A 16,227-nucleotide genomic window follows, 5' to 3' on the forward strand; every position below is an offset into this window, starting at 1 on the left:
CTTGCAGCAAATTATAAGTAATAAAAGCCCCAAGGGCTATTGGGGAGGAGTTAGGGCGGGTTCTGTCCGTGATAAAAACTTGGAGGGGCTCCTGATTTGCCCCTCTGAGTGCCACTCAAGGCGTGCAAAGCACGCCTCCCCAATGGCCGCTTGCCCCGGCCTCGTCCACCAGAAGACTCGCCACGCCAAAGGACGTCCTCCCCAGGGCCTGGGGAGCATTTTCGCTTGCTGGGGGGGGGGAGGAAAAGTGCTCCCCAGGCTCAACGGGGCCTGGGGAGCGTTTTTGCTTGCTGGGGGGGGGTGGAGGAAAAACGCTCCCCAGGCTCCCCGGGGCCTGGGGAGCATCTTCGCTTGCTGGGGGGGTGGAGGAAAAACGCTCCCCAGGCTCCCCGGGGCCTGGGGAGCGTCTTCACTTGCTGGGGGGGCCCCTGCCCTTCCCAACCGTCCAGGCAGCACTGCCACGGCAGTTGGGGACGGCTAGCACCCGCTGTATTTTGTTTACAGCGGGCTTTATTACTAGTTATATAATAAAACAATTCCCCGACCTCACCACCCCTGTTCAACAACCTCCCATCTAGTGTCTCAGGGGAGATGTTCATGGAGAGGAGCCTACTGTCCTGGCTAAGCCAATGAGGGGCCCCTGACTTTAACTGCCCTGTCCTTAACCAAATACCTGGTGGAAGAGTTCCATCTTGAGGTCCTGTGGAACTGTGAAAGCTCTGTCAGATCCCTCAGCAATTCTGGGAGCTCATTCTGCCAGGACCAAACATGTTCTGGCCCTGATCTAGGCCAGGTGTACCTCTCAAGAGCCAGGGGCCACCAGTAGATTAGCACTCACAGAACGTGGAGCCCTGCAGGGGACCTAAAGTGTTAGGCGGTCCCTCAGGTATGTGGAGCCCAGACTGTGGATGGCCTTAAAAGGTTAACACCAGAACCTTAGACTTGATCCTGAGGACAGAACTGCCAACCAATGCAGCTGCCTCAGCATTGGCTGGATATGGGCCCTCCAAGGCGTTCCAGTGAGGACTGTAGCAGCTGCATTCTGCACTAGCTGCAATTTCTGTGTCAAGGACAAGGGAAAGCTCACATAGAGTGAGTTACAGAAATCAATCCTGGAGGTGATCATTGATGGGCTCTCAACTGATAGGGACAGAAGAAATTACATCATGGTGTGATAATGATTAGCTCAATGAAAAATGTTGATAGTGTGCTGCAGCAGTGAAAAATGCAAAATGCAAAATCCACCCTGATGATTGTCAGGAAAATAAAATTGTCATTGAAAATAAAATGGCCAATATTGTGATGTTCACTTATAGATCGATGGTGCCATCGCATGTGTAATGCTGTGTACAGTTCTGGTCACTATATTTCCAAAAAGATAACACAGAGCTGCAAAAAATAAAGATATAAATAAAGATGATTAAGGAGGACATGCTAGAGTTTGAAATAACTATGCGTGGGGGGGTTGAAGAAAGTAGATTTCTCTCCCAACATATTAGAGCTTGCAGACATCCCATGAACTTGATGGACAGTAGATTCAGAATACTAAATTCCAAGGGCATTCGTTCCATCCAACACATAAGACCTCATAAGTCAGTACTCCAGAATCCAGGAAGAAATTTGGATAGGAATGGTTTCATAAGTGGCCCCTACATATTTTAAGAAATGTCAGTGTATTTGATGGTCTCCTAAACAGCTTTTTAAATCTTTCTGTGTAAGCAGAATAGAAAGGTGTCTTCTCTTTTTTTCTATAAAGAATAAAGTAGCAAGAGGTAGAAAATTAAAATAAGAGAGGGAAATACTGCTGCTAAAGAACCATGGCTACTTTTCTTCAAAGCTGAGCTCTGTGTGCAGGAGAGAAATTAATCACAAGGCAGTTTTGTCCTCAGATTTCCATATATTTATTACTGGGGCTACTGCCAGCCTTTCCAACTGTCACAAAACAGGCCTGCTTCCAAGAAGCAGACGTGAACACTGGGCATAGCTACAAGTGCACAGCTCTGGTAACTATTTCAGACATAAGAGTCACTGATGCTTAGTTACCAAGCATGGAAGGCACCTGATAAGAGTTCTAATAAAAGTATGCAGTCCCGTGAAGAGAATGATTTCTCCTGAAGGATTATTAGTGAGACTGCTAATTAGCACCTGGAGGCTCTTCCCTGAGGTGGATGTCTGTTTTCTATTGATCCAGGTGTGAGTGCTGTAGATTACCTATGCAAAGCATTAGGAACATTTACTTTCCCAGTGTTTTGTATCTTTCCCAAAGTTTTCTAAAATGTTTCGTTCATGTGTGCCATGGCTTAGACAAGATTGCTCATGAGCGGAAAGAAGGAATACTTTTCCAAGTAATTTTCTTTATAACTGGCAGGGATAACAGAAATTGTGCAATTCGTGAAGAAAAAATACAAGGATTTCGAGCAGGAACATGACAAGGAGTTTCAGAGGAATGCCTCATTTGTTCTTTCCCCATTCTTTCCCTTCCTTGAAAGCCCCCAAACCTCTCCCCTTTATTTACCTCTCCTCATCCTTACTACTCTCCTACCAACCTACCTTTGCCTATCCTCTACATCCTTCCACCTAGCAGCTTCTCCCTGGGAACAGTATGGCACAATTCTGTGGCGCTAGCTGCTCAGTCCAGTTGTGCAGAGCTGGTGTTGGGTCAGTTGTATGCCTCTTCCCACATTATTTCATCGTTCCCTCCTCCTGTCAATCTTTCCCTGCTTCCTTGTCTCTTTTCCATTGCCCAACCAACCAGACTTTTATTTGCCTCCCCCTTCAGCTGTATTTATTATTCTTTTATTACTTTTTACCCTGCTTTTCTCCACAATAGGGACCCCAAGCAATTTGCATAATGTACTTGTCCTCCATCTTACCTATCTTTCCCTGTGAAGTAGCTTAATCTGTATGAATATCTCAGGGTTGGCCAGATTTGTGGAGCTTGGAAACACAAAATTTTCAGAGTCTGTGCTGTGCCAGGAGTAGGGGCACGGGGTCCCCACTGCATGATGGTGGGGAGCAGCAGGCCTGCAGAAGAATCCGTGTTTCTTTGATGCAGGTCTTCCGAGGACCAGGGTCAGGGCAATAACATCAAGCATAATTCTAGCCTGTGCATAATTGGTCTTTGAAGAAAATCATCACAGATATATGTACTTGGGTTAGTTCCATTGTTGCTGCTGGCAGGGGATGGAGGGGCACTTTCCAGGATTGGAGAAGAATGACATGATGTACTGATATTACCTAGAAGTTATATGGGGGGGGGGGTTAGCTTATAACCATAGAGCTTGTTACCCAAATTGCTGAACTCGTGTCCTAAAACACGTTTCTTTGAGCTTGTGGGGAATATTAGCCCAAAATGCTGCGAGAGGGGGGTAACTTAGCGTTATCGGATCGTTACCTATGTATACGAGGGTCGATTCCACCCGTAGGAACTCAAGGCAAACACAGATTTAAATGGTAAAATAGTAATATAAGCTTTTATTGAAAGGAAAATAACAAAAAGACACACTAATAGCTAACACACATACAAGCAGTCATATAGAGAAGGGGGAGGAAGAGTGGAAGGCTTGATAGTTACCTGTCCGAGGAGTGGTGGGTCAGAGGAAGAAGCACGAACCAGCGTGGGAGGTCCCGGGTTGGAAGACACTCAGAGTGGCTGTGTGAAGCCACAGTTTTTATAGGATTTTTGGGAAGGGGGCTATGTGACAAGGCTCAGATAAGCATGTGCTGGAAGTTTCCAGGGTCCCCAGAGATTAGGACAATACCTGGCCAAGTGTGTGTGTGGGGGGGGTGATGGCTGTAAATGGATTTGGATAAAGGTATTAATGGCTCTGAGGAAGAGAGCCATTAGGTCTAGTTGGCAGGGTGTGGGGAAGAGATATCCCCTGGCAGAGGGGCCAAGTGTGAAAAATGTTGCAAGACAAAGGATTTTCCTAGGAGCCCTTAGGCAAACAGGAAGAAGCCAGTCCACTCACTTAGAAATACAATGGGGGGGGGGGGAATGAGCTGATGCAAGCTTGAGTCCAGAGGCACCTCTGGGTCAGGCAAAGGCTGTCATTCCAAACCTAAGGCAGAGAGCAAGATTGCTAAGATGGAGTCTGGCCTGGCTTGGCTGACCCTAGCAGTGTCATGGCTTTAGCTTAAGCCTAGACTATTGTGGGGTGCCATTGGTTATAGAAGACAGTATGCCAAGGCATAAGGCAGGGATCCTGCCATGCGTAACAAGCTTTGCCCCCAAACCAAAGCGTCACTTCCCCAAATGACATTGACTTGTCAACATCACTTTCTGGGGATGTCAGCACACTGTGTAAATTTGCTGCATTCTTCTAGTTTGGAAGGGGTTGGGGAGATGAGGTGCATCTGGAAAGCCAGGAACCCCTGCCTGGTCTAGGAGAGCTGGCAATCCTAAATAGAGGAGAAGTCCAATATAAGGAATGTGCATTTTTCAGAGAATTTTCTGCAGCTGAAGATATAGATCTGTCTGAAGGTGCTTTACATAGAATAATCATATATAATGTATTTGTAGTTCGTTATGTATAAAGAGAGAATGTGTATGTGTGAAGGAGAGTATGAGTAAGTGCTGAGCCCAGTGAAAACTTGTAGGATTGTTCATTTTGTTAAATCACAGATAATTGATATCCAGCTGAGTCAATGTGTAGCCATTGTATTAGCCGTACAAGCAATCAAAACAACATGTATTGGACCACAGAAATCAGCTAATTAACTTTTCTACAAACATCAGGTCATGATTTCCCCATGTACTGGAATGTTGAACTGCAGTTTGCTGAATTTTGTCATCTGTTTTCAAATTTGCATGGATTCTGATTCCTTGTTCTGTTTAGACAGTCAAAGAGCATTATTTCCATATGATTTTAAAGTTCCTGTTCTCTTTCAGTAATTGTATTTTTAAAGGGAAACTCTGAAATAAAACTGCTGAATTAGAATTTCTTAGTTTTTGAACCAGGAATTAAACATAACCAAGACCTTTCTTGATTACCACAGGTGCTGAATTGCTTAGCATCTAATGGCCTCCCTTTAACAAACATTCCCATGTCTACATCAATCTGGCAACAGATTTATTCAAAAGGATGGCACTAGAAATATTAGCTACAGATTAGATGATACTGCTGTTAAAGAGCCTCTTGTGGCGCAGCGTGGTAAGGCAGCAGACATGCAGTCTGAAGCTCTGCCCATGAGGCTGGGAATTCAATCCCAGCAGCCGGCTCAAGGTTGACTCAGCCTTCCATCCTTCCGAGGTTGGGAAGATGAGTACCCAGCTTGCTGGGCGGTAAACGGTAATGACTGGGGAAGGCACTGGCAAACCACCCCGTATTGAGTCTGCCATGAAAACGCTAGAGGGCATCACCCCAAAGGTCAGACATGACCTGGTGCTTGCACAGGGGATACCTTTACCTTTTACTGCTGTTAAAGATGGTTTTATAGATGGTTTTAAGTGGTTTAATGTATTATGTTAACTGTGTATTGTTTTCATAGAATCATAGAGTTGGAAGGGGGCCATACACGCTATCTAATTCAACCCTCTCCTCAATGCAGGAAACATTTTACTGATGTACACTGCCTTGAGCCGGTATATTGGTAAGGTGGTATATAAATGGAATAAATAAATAGCTGCCTTTTAGCACATTTTCTTGCTCTTCTGTCTGTCAGAGCAGGTTATCTACATGGGTCCTCTTTCCCATTTTATCCTCGTAATAATCCTGTGTGAGAGTAGGCTGAAGGAGATTAACAGACCCAAGGCTACTGGCATCACCATCCTGAGATGGACCATCCCAGTTTGCACTGGAGTGTCTGGAAATGACACTTGGCTCAGCCTATCCCTGCTTAAGAGAAGGCAGAATTGAAGTGATGGTGTTGCTAAGCAACCAGGTCTGAGTTGTTATCAGCCTTGGAGGAGCAGGTAGCATTCCAAGGCAGTGTAGTCAGTGTTTCTATAGCTGGTAAGACTGAAGTTCAGAGGGGGCTCCCTGCCCAGCGGCCTGATGCGGCAAGAGGCCGCCACCTCAGACAGCCGCTGGCCAAGAGAGCCACCCGACAAGGTCAGTTTCTAGCGCCCGCTGTATTCGTCATACAGCGAGCTTTATTACTAGTAACACAATAAACGTATTTTTTAAATTTAAAAAGAATTCAGATCTTGAAGGAGGATGGTCAAATGTGACAAAATGGCACTGGAAGGTGATAGGAAGTTTGTGCCACATGACAATGATTTGCAATCCAGAAAGAAAAATAATACCGCAGGAAGTTTCTACTGCCTGTCCACTGGCAACCTCATGTGGTTGGAAGATTCAGGGCAGACAGTGGGCCAAAGTGCAGTGGTGGAAAAAATTGGGGCAACTAGCCCTTGGCCAGAATCCCGGAGGCAATGCGGTATTAGACTCCCGTACAGTAGTGTCTCTGTCTCTTCCTCCTTTGCTCAAGAGGCTCATTACTGTCCTGTGTCTCTGTTTTTCCCCAAGCTCTTGGCTAGTGCCTGGCTGTTAGGCCTGGGCCATTCGGAAGGGAACAGTCAGATTATCCTGTCCCAGCTGTTTCCCACCTGCACGTGATGTACAGCACCCTGGAAGAGACACAAAATGTCCCAGGCAGCTCTGCCAGGCTGCAGAGCATGACAGAGCCACCTGGGTCATTTTTTAAAATTAAGAATGTGGTATTGGTAAGCAAAACCGGGTTCTTAAAAATAAAAAACAAATCAGGCCCCTGCCACTCTGGGAGCACAAATCCGAGGCAAATGAGGTGCAGTGGGCCAAATGCTCCCCCATTTGGAAGCGGGAAGAACAGAGGCAATCTGCCCTGGCTCAATACAAAGAGGCAGGCCTACATGGAGCCTCTCATGTGGTAGTCTCAGTGACTGACATTAAAACTACTAAACCACATCATTTTCACTTAGCTATCATCAATTATAATTATTGTAAATGGTCTCTAAGCTTACTTTGTTTTGGATTATTAAAAGACAGAGGTTGTAACTCTACCCTTTAACACAATGTCTCAATTCATTTTCTTTCCCTCTGCTATGTTTATGTTCCATTGGTATAGTAGTATAATTAGCCTGTAAGGAATAGTAGTTGCCTCATCTGGTGAGCTGTTATTTGTGTGTTCAAGAGCTCACGGGTTCTAGCATGGGCTTCTTCACACTTGTATTCCCCTTAAGACATACAACTCTTTTATATAGCTCTCACAATTGGTGATGGATTCTTTATAGGCCATTAGTCTCTTCTAGAGATATCCTCTGGCCCTTATTTTTGTCTCTTCTTGTGAACATCTCTTTACTGTCTGGAGAATATGCAAACAAAATTAAAGAGTATTCTCACCTCTCATGAACTGATGGATGTGCTTTCATTTTTAAAAAATCAGACATATAATGGTAAATAATTCTTTCAAACATTTTTGCATATTTAATTCTTGAGTAACAACGCATAGAATGAAGTCTTCCATCTTATAGCCCATCCATCTTCAAAGAGATTTGAACAAAATATTTAAGAATTGTCTTTGTATTTACTTACTTTCTAGAATTACAACAACAGCTGCCTGTATGATGGATTTACGAAGATACCCCCTAGATGAACAAAACTGCACCCTTGAAATTGAGAGCTGTGAGTGCTTTTTGTAATTCCTACCTTGATAGATGTTGAAAATAATTCAAGCATTTAACTGTTTTCTACCTGCAACTAACCTTGTTGTTTCTGTGTCTAGTGACACTTAGATCCTTGTAAATACACAAAACAGATTTAGCTTTCCAGATGGATGAGTAATTCATGGCACAAGGATTTGAGGAACTTATTTTTTTGTGTTTGATGGACAACTTTAAGCTTTAAATGTCTCACTCAAATGCGTTTTGGAGTTCATGTGAGGAGTACAAGGATTACTGTCCGTCCTTTATCCCTTTGTTCTGCTAAACAGGATTGCTGTTTGTTTCCATTTTAAATGAAGAGTCTAAATTTGGCATTGCAGTTGGTGGCATACATCACACTGTAGCTGGGCTTCTTGTCAGTTTACGATGGCAGTAGAATATATGCTGATTGTAGTTATTACTTCCTACCTTTATAGATTCAGAATATTTGATTTTTGTGTCCATTTTCTATACAACTACATGCATTTACTGTGCCAGGAATCCTACCTGTGACAGGATTCAGTGGAACAGAGTTTGTGGAGTGGATCATTGCCAGCTTCCATTTCTTCCTGGCTTTCTAGGAACAAGGAATACTGTACTGAATAGGGTTGTATATGTGAAGCTGGGGTACCATCTGAAGTTCAGTTTCTGTTTTGTAAGTGGCTTATTTTATTTTATTTACCATAGTATGATAGATTAAACTTCCAACTTCTTAAGAAAAATTCCACATTGAAGATCTTCAGTCGAGTAAAAAGACAGCATATAATTAAAAAAAAAAATCCTCCGTGAAGGCATGGGGGATGGGGAGAAGTATTTAACACTAGTTATTGGTGAATATTCTTTGTCAGTATGTCACATTTATTGTTTAAAGAACATTTGTTTCAGTTACAGGGTTTTACTCTGGTTTAAGTAACATTTTAATGATAGTAAGGGCTGGTACTTATTATAGTTTAATTAACATGGATGACAAATGCCATTAGAGGGCAGCAATACCCATCAATACCATTAGCAGGAAGAGATCAAGGAAAGGACACCACATTTTTGGAATTGGTTATGTGTGTAAGCATATTCAGAAAAGAACTCCCCCAGTTTACAATTCCTAAACCCTTTACAAGACAGTTTAAAACCAATACTGGAGTATAGGCTCAACTTGTAATCAATTCAACACCATCCCTGTTGAGACCTGTGCTACAATCCAAAGAGCAATTTAATGTTGTATTGAAGGAGAAGCAAGCTTTGGTTGTGAAATCCGGCCTAGCAGGGGTTTCTGATCTGCTTCTTGTGTTCACCAAGCTTTTCTGTCTCGTTAATTTGATTAATAATTTCCCACAATTCCAAAACAGTGGTTTTCAGCATACATTTGGTTTTCAGTGATAAATACATACAATGTTGACTTCAAAGCATGTAACGATGCCCCCCAATAGTAAGTTCTATGCAACATAAAATGATTAAATACCAGTTAAAACTTTGACTTAATTCTCAAATCCAAGATTGTAGTGGCTTGAAGTCATCAAGTCCATCTGAGAAGGCAGTTGATATCCTCCTGTGACATTTGGTTCTAGTATCTTCACTGGCTTGTATCCAGCCATCCATGCACAGAAGACACATAGTTTTCCTACATTTCTTGCCATATCTGGAGCCCTTGAAAGATTGTTATTTGAGGTCACAATCACATGTGTCAAAGGGTTAACGTAAGGAACACAAGGGGATGAAATTGCCCCTTTCTTTCGATGGAGCTACACCTGCAGATGATTTTCCTCCCTGTTCCTCTTCACTATGCCTCCCTTCCCATTTACACGGATGTCTTCCATGTGAGTCCTGTGAGTCCAAGGATGGTCTTTCTGGGAGTTGGAAGGGACTTCAGGGATAGTTTTAAAGGGTAGGGAAAATCCATTTTCTGTGCATGGATGATTTATGTTTATTTATGTATACTTTGATTTCTGGGCCACCCCTCCCTGCAAGAGGGCTCAGGGTAGCTCACAACATACATTTACATTAAAACCATTTAAAAACATAATTTAACAATTGAACATTTTCACCATTTCCACTGCCCTCTTTGTCTCTTTAGTCATTCTGTCTCATTGGCTACAGTCCATTATTTCTCTGCAACCCCCAAAACTTTATTCCAGTTTGCTCTGGATAGCGCTGCCCTGGAAACTCTGTTTTTATAGATGGATCACCAAAAGATCTTTGATTGTTTGGGATTTGTTAACATGGCTTCGTATCTCACGTTTAGCTAAGCATCTGGTTTAAGCATTTTATATTTGTATTATTTATGTAAATACTGTTGACATTGTTGCATACTGAAGGCATATTTAGGATTAAGTCTTTGTTCAAGATTGGTAGATTAATTTTAGCATATAAGTAACAAGAACAAAAATCCAAGGCATGCAATTATATTAGAAGAAAATGTGACCTCAATTATAGTATTCTCTGGTAGTTTCCAGTACAGCAATAATGACCTGGAATTAATAACAGCGATGTGAAATATTAGAGGAAAAGAAATTTACTTCCATTTACATCTCCTTCTAAGGAAGAGCTGGCACAATCCATAAGATATATTGCCAGCTCTGTGCATTTTTGTATAGTATCAGCAGGATGGAGCACCTTACATTTCATTTACTTTGGTGCTAAGTAGCTGTGTGTAAAGGGAATGCAATAGTTTACAGGTAGAGGAATTAGGTTATATAACAGCTCTAAAAATGCCTCTTACAAAGCGTGTTTAACAACATATATAAATTGTAAGTGAAACAATATTTCAGGCTGCAGAAAATGGCCTTAAATTGGCTTAGTTTTAGTCTAGCATAAAAAGGTTAAATAAGGAGTTTTGCCAGTACGTCAAACCTTATAAAAAGGTTTTATAAGAAGTTAAGAATGCAGCATCAAGAAATTTGTCCCTGTAGTTCAGGATTTTAACTATTCATTAGAGAGTTCCTTGAATGTAGAGTATTGAGTATCAAGGGGAATGTTGCTTATATATCTGTACAGTGAGGGAAAAGGCCATTTCATTAGTTGAATCCAGCAACTTTTCTGCTGGTGAAAAGGGAAGGACAGGCCTCTTAGGACCATGCACAAAGACTCTAGTAAGGATCATGAGACCTGAATGCAAAAAATGACATGTGGGGCAGAGGCTGTACTAGGGAGAAAAATTGGATCAGGTACCACAAAAAAGTTGGCTGGATCCAAACCAGACTTAGCCAATATCTTTGAAATTTAGGATTTGCAAAGGAGGTGGGGAGTCAACATCCATGCTAAGTTTATTTTATTTTTTTAATAATCATGTCTTTCTCCTGAGCATCTCAAGAGCCAGCTTGGTGCAGTGGTTAGGAATGCGGACTTCTAAATTGGCGAGCCAGGTTTGAATCTGCGCTCCCCCACATCCAGCCAGCTGGGTGACCTTGGGCTCGCCACAGCACTGAGAAAACTGCTCTGAGCAGCAATTTCAGTGCGCTCTCAGCCTCACCCACCTCACAGGGTGTCTGTTGTGGGGAGAGGAAAGGGAAGGTGACTGTAAGCCACTTTGGGCTTCCTTCAGGTAGAGAAAAGTGGCATATAAGAACCAACTCTTCTTCTTATTATTGTTATTTAACCAGTTATTAACCTTCTCTTAAGTGACTTACCCTTCTATTTTAACAAAGTTAATGGTCCTCCCCCCATTCTTGGCAAAAGACCCACTCCATTTCTTTTATATGCAGATGACACAGTTATCTTATCTAGAACTCGAGTTGGCCTAATACGCTATCTCCGATCATTCGGAGATTACTGTAGTGACAATCAACTAAAAATAAACTTTGAAAAAATGAAGATCATGGTATTTGGCAAGACCCGATATAAGTTTCCCTGGATAATAAATGGTAAACATATAGAACAGGTCAATCACTACAAGTATTTAGGCATAAACTTTACTTATAATAACAGTTGGGCCAACCATAGAGAAAAAACAATCAAATCTGCAAAAGGCCAGTTGTCCCTTTTAGCCAAGTTTTATCATCAAAAAGGCAACAAAAACCTTCAAGCAGCCATTAAAATCTACAATGCCAAAATAATTCCTCAGATACTTTATGGAATCCCAATATGGATGGATGCATTTAATAATAAATTAGAGAACATCCAATCTTTCTTTTTCAGAAATCTGCTAGGAGTCCCAAACTGTGTGGCCAATCATACACTTGTAGCAGAACTTGGACAACAGAGTCTAGAAGCCCGGGCTTGGTCTCCGTCCTTTAAATACTGGTTAAAAATTCATTTCCATGCTCAAACGGGTAGTTTGTTAATTAACCTTTTGAGTGACCCTTATTCTTTCAGCTGGCTGGGCAAAATGTCAAAAAAACTTCAAATTATGGGTCTGGACATCTCATCCCTTAGCATGCAAGAGGAAAGGATGATACTAAAGCTAATATCACAGAGACTAGAAGATCAGGATGCACAGATTCTGGGCTCCTCTAATAACAGTGTATGTTCTCCCCACTTCTGGGATATTCCGTTATCTTACAAATCCATGCCTATGTATCTCCAAATTTTGGAGACACACCAGTTAAGAAGAGCATTTCTAGTAGCTCGCTTAAACATCTTTCCTTCAAATGTCACCCGAGGTAGATTTTTTAAGATCCCTCCTCAGGAGAGATACTGTTTACATGGATGTAGTGTCCCTGACACGTTGCACCATATACTTCTGGTGTGTCCTAAGTTTGAAGTATTTCGTCGCCCGTTAGCTAATCATCTGAAGAAATTGAAATTCAGCTGTGTTAATGAGAAACACTGGATTAAAATGATACTAAATGTGAGGGACACAGCAACTATTATAAAAGTAGCAAAGTTTTTACTGGCAATTTTAAATGAAAATCTTTTACGATAGATTTTACATCTGAAACTGTTTGAAATTTACATTTTATGCTTTGCAATTTTATGCCAATAAAGGTATTCTTCTTCTTCTTCTTCTTCTTCTTCTTCTTCTTCTTCTTCTTCTTCTTCTTCAAGGCAGGTAACAACAACTCAGTTAAACAAACTCAGTTAAACAAAAACAACAGCTATAAAAACATTAAAAACCAGTAGTAAAACTCCTTAAGCTTTACCTTAGCTTAGACTACCCCCCCCATCCCCCCACCCTGAGTTCTTCAGAATAACTTTGTTTGGCAGCTTTGCTTGAAAGGAGATTAGAGGCCTCCCAATCTCTTCTTGGAGGCTGTTCAAGAAGCATTGAGGTAGTCACTGGTAAGGCTAAACCCGCTGCAAACTATTCCGTAGGTACTGCCAAGGTAGATACTGCCAGTTGACCTTGCTGGGAAGAACAAATCTGCCACATGGGAACATGCAGGGAGATGTAATCCTTCAAGTATGTGCATTCTAGGTCATGGTGGGATTTAAAGTAGGTACCTACACCTTGAATAATCTGTAAACTAATTGGCAGTCACTAGAGTCCTCAGAGTAGGAATGCTATCAGTCCACCAGCTAGCCAGTTATATAAGTTTCATTCTTCCCCAGCTGCAGTTTGTGGATCAGTGGCAGCCCCAAGTAAGCTATGTTACAGTAATCTAGGCTCGGGGCTACTAAAACATGGATCACAATAGCTTCCTAGTTAGACATATCAGGGAGAAAGGGATCTTTTGCTGTGATGGACCCCTGTTTTTTGAAAAGGAGATCAAGATCCATCAAGTCCCCCATCTTTCAGTAGAAGCTGAATCCCATCAATGGCAGGAAGAACAATCCCATTTAAAGCAACAGCACTTCCAGATTGCACCATCTGCATCTTCTCCAGGTTCAGCATCATTTTTATTTATATATGCATTTCCTACCCTGGTGCAAAATCATTATAGTTAATGATTAAGAAAACCATGTCACTAGGCATTTTTGTTACCTTCATTTTGAATGTTGTATCATCCAGATTTTCATACATTTTGTATTAGTGAAATTATGCGCATTATTTGGCATGGTGAGGAAATGAGAACTGTTCACCTGGGCCTATTTCAAATCAGTTTGTGAACTTCAGCTCCGTTTCTTACCCCTGTCTTTATCCACAACATGCACAGAAGCTATGGGAGGAGTAGTGAACATCCCAGAAGAGAGTTCAATGAGATCTGAACATGCTGGAAAAGTGGACAAATGAGAACAAACTGCAATTCAATAAGGATATGTACAGAGTTCTACATCTGGGTCACAAAAATGAGAAGCATGCATACTGGATGGGAGATACACTTCTAGGTAGCATTATGTGTGAACATGATCTTGGGTTACTTGTGGACTGTAAGCTAAATATGAGCAGACAGTGTGATGCAGCAGTAAAGAAGCAGTCTTGGGCTGTATCAACAGAGGCATGACATCAAAATTGCAAGGTGTCATAGTATTGCTGTATACTGCATTGTTTAGACTGCATCTGGAGTATTGTGTGCAGTTCTGGAGGCTTCACTTCAAAAGGATGTAGACAAAATTGATAGGGTGTAGTGGAGAGCAATAAGGATGATCTGGGGCCTGGGACCACACCCATGAAGAAAGGCTAAGAAACTTGGGAATGTTCAACCTGGAGAAGAGGCGGTTGAGAGGAGACATGATTGCTGTCTTTAAGTATTTAAAATTTGTCACTTGGAGAAGGGCAGGGAGTGGTTCCTGTTGGCAGCAGAGTATAGGACCCACAGTAATGGGTTTAAACTATGTGTAGAACAGTACCGGCTGGATATCAATTCAGTAGAATTGGCTGCCTAAGAGCTCCCACTCATGAGTGATCTTCAAGCAGTGGCGGGACAAATATTTATCATGGATGCTTTAGGCTGATCCTGCATTGAGCAGGCAGTTGATGGCCTGTATGGCCTCTTCCAACACTATGACACTATGTTGGAATTTCAATCAGCAAGTAATTTGGTGAAGCCAACCCTGAAGGGTTGTTCTTAAGTTGTTAAGCAGCAAAGCTGCACCTATGTGCTCACTGAAAAGTCATTGCTGGGATTTCAGGGGATCCCAGTCATGTGGTTGGTAAATTTCCACTCCTCATGGCTAGGAGATCCCTATGTTTAACGTAGATTCCAGCCCACTTCCTCTTACTCAGGGAGAGAAGGATCTTGACTATCAAGGAGGAAGCATCCACCATTATTAAGTTCTCAGCTCTCTACATCTGCTGATGTTTGGGCATGTAGTACTGCTTCCAGCACAGCTATAGTGGCTTGCAGTGTGTTGTTCTCCCACAGAGGCAGAAGACAACTCGGGTGTTTTCATCCCTCGGTTCAGGGAGGCAGACTCACGTTTTTCTCCCTTTCTTGTTACAGTGTGGGTGTGCTTCTCTGCTTCAGTTCTTCCCTGCCTCTGACCAAGGGAGGAAGGCTTTTCGCTACGCTACCAGGCTTTCTAAATTCAATCTAAACTCCTAACCTTTTACCTGTTCTTTTCCCTCCTGCTACTTGGCTTGCTGCCTCTTCTCTCTACTCTATTTGCATTTCTAGTAGTGCTCTTATTTTGAAGCTACTATCTGAGGGAGCCTTTTTTCCTCACAAGTCCGCGGATTCCTGCTGGAACTCCGGACCTCCCCTGTAGCTTAGGAGAGACACAGTGAGATCAAAGGCAGCTTAATGGCTTCACGGAGAGAGGAGGAATTCCTCTCCGAGGAGGATGTTTCTGCAGCTGCATTGGAGGGGAATCTGCAACTCCCTGGACCAGGAAGCGCGCCCTCAGAGTCTGTCCTGCATCTGGTCGGAGCAAAGGAAAGCGGGGCAGGTGGGGGGAAACATGCAAAAACTCCCAAGATGATCAAAGCTCATACCCTTGCCTCATCTTCAGCAGCAAGGATAGTTCTATGGCTCCAGTCATGGCAGGCCGATGTCAAGTCCAAATCAATTGTCACCGCATATCCTTTTAACTGTGAAAAGTTGTTTGGTGAGGCTCTGGATAAGGTACTCACTGGTTCAAAGAAAAAGAAATGGGCCATGCCTAAGTTTATTATAAAAAAGTGATAGACGGCCATATTCTAACTGCTCCTTTCGAAACAGTGGATTTTTCCCCATAAATTGCCAAGATAAAAAGCAGTCCTGGTCCCAGTACAGGCAGTCCTCACACTGTGGAGGATTTAACGCTAGATTCTTTAGAAACCAGTGCTCAGATAAGGCCCAATGAGAATCTAAACAATCTAAAGACTGACTATGCCGTGGATCCAGTGGGGGGAAGGCTAATGTTATCCCAACATCCCCTGGCTCAAGTCAGCGACAGATAGATGGGCAAAGGAAGTAGTCACTCAAGGGTACTCCATCGAATTTCATTACCTCCCCACCAGTTTGGTTTGTCAGCTCCCCTTTGAGCAGACAACTGGAAAAAAGGCAAAGAATATTCGGCACCATGCAACACTTAATTCTCATAAGAACCATAGAGGCTGTACCAATTCCGGAAGTAGGCCAAGGTTTGTATTTGAATTCTTCAGCATTCCAAAGTGAAACTTGAATTGGTGAGCCAGTCTGGACTTTAAAAGGCTGAGTCAAGACCAGTTCTGGAAGGAAACTCTGTTCTCAATCACAGAGGCAATTCGGTCAGGAGAGTATATAAACAGTCTTAGACCCACAGGAGGTGTACATGCATATTCCAATGAGGCCATCACATCACCAATTCCTAAGATTCTGCACAGAACACCAACG

At 42.5% G+C, this 16,227-nt stretch overlaps 1 protein-coding gene across 5 annotated transcripts in view; it reads left to right on the plus strand.

Moving 5' to 3' along the window:
- The window catches only part of GABRB2 (gamma-aminobutyric acid type A receptor subunit beta2), a 190,677-nt gene that overhangs the window by 70,939 nt on the left and 103,511 nt on the right, over positions 1-16,227 (plus strand). For all 5 annotated transcript variants that reach the window (XM_077327209.1, XM_077327211.1, XM_077327210.1 and 2 more), the window contains one exon: positions 7,522-7,604. In XM_077327209.1, the coding sequence (XP_077183324.1) occupies positions 7,522-7,604 (83 nt within the window). The remainder of the gene's footprint in view (positions 1-7,521; positions 7,605-16,227) is intronic.

Source organism: Paroedura picta, chromosome 3 (genome assembly GCF_049243985.1).
Source record: "Paroedura picta isolate Pp20150507F chromosome 3, Ppicta_v3.0, whole genome shotgun sequence".
Classification (NCBI taxonomy): Eukaryota; Metazoa; Chordata; class Lepidosauria; order Squamata; family Gekkonidae; genus Paroedura; species Paroedura picta.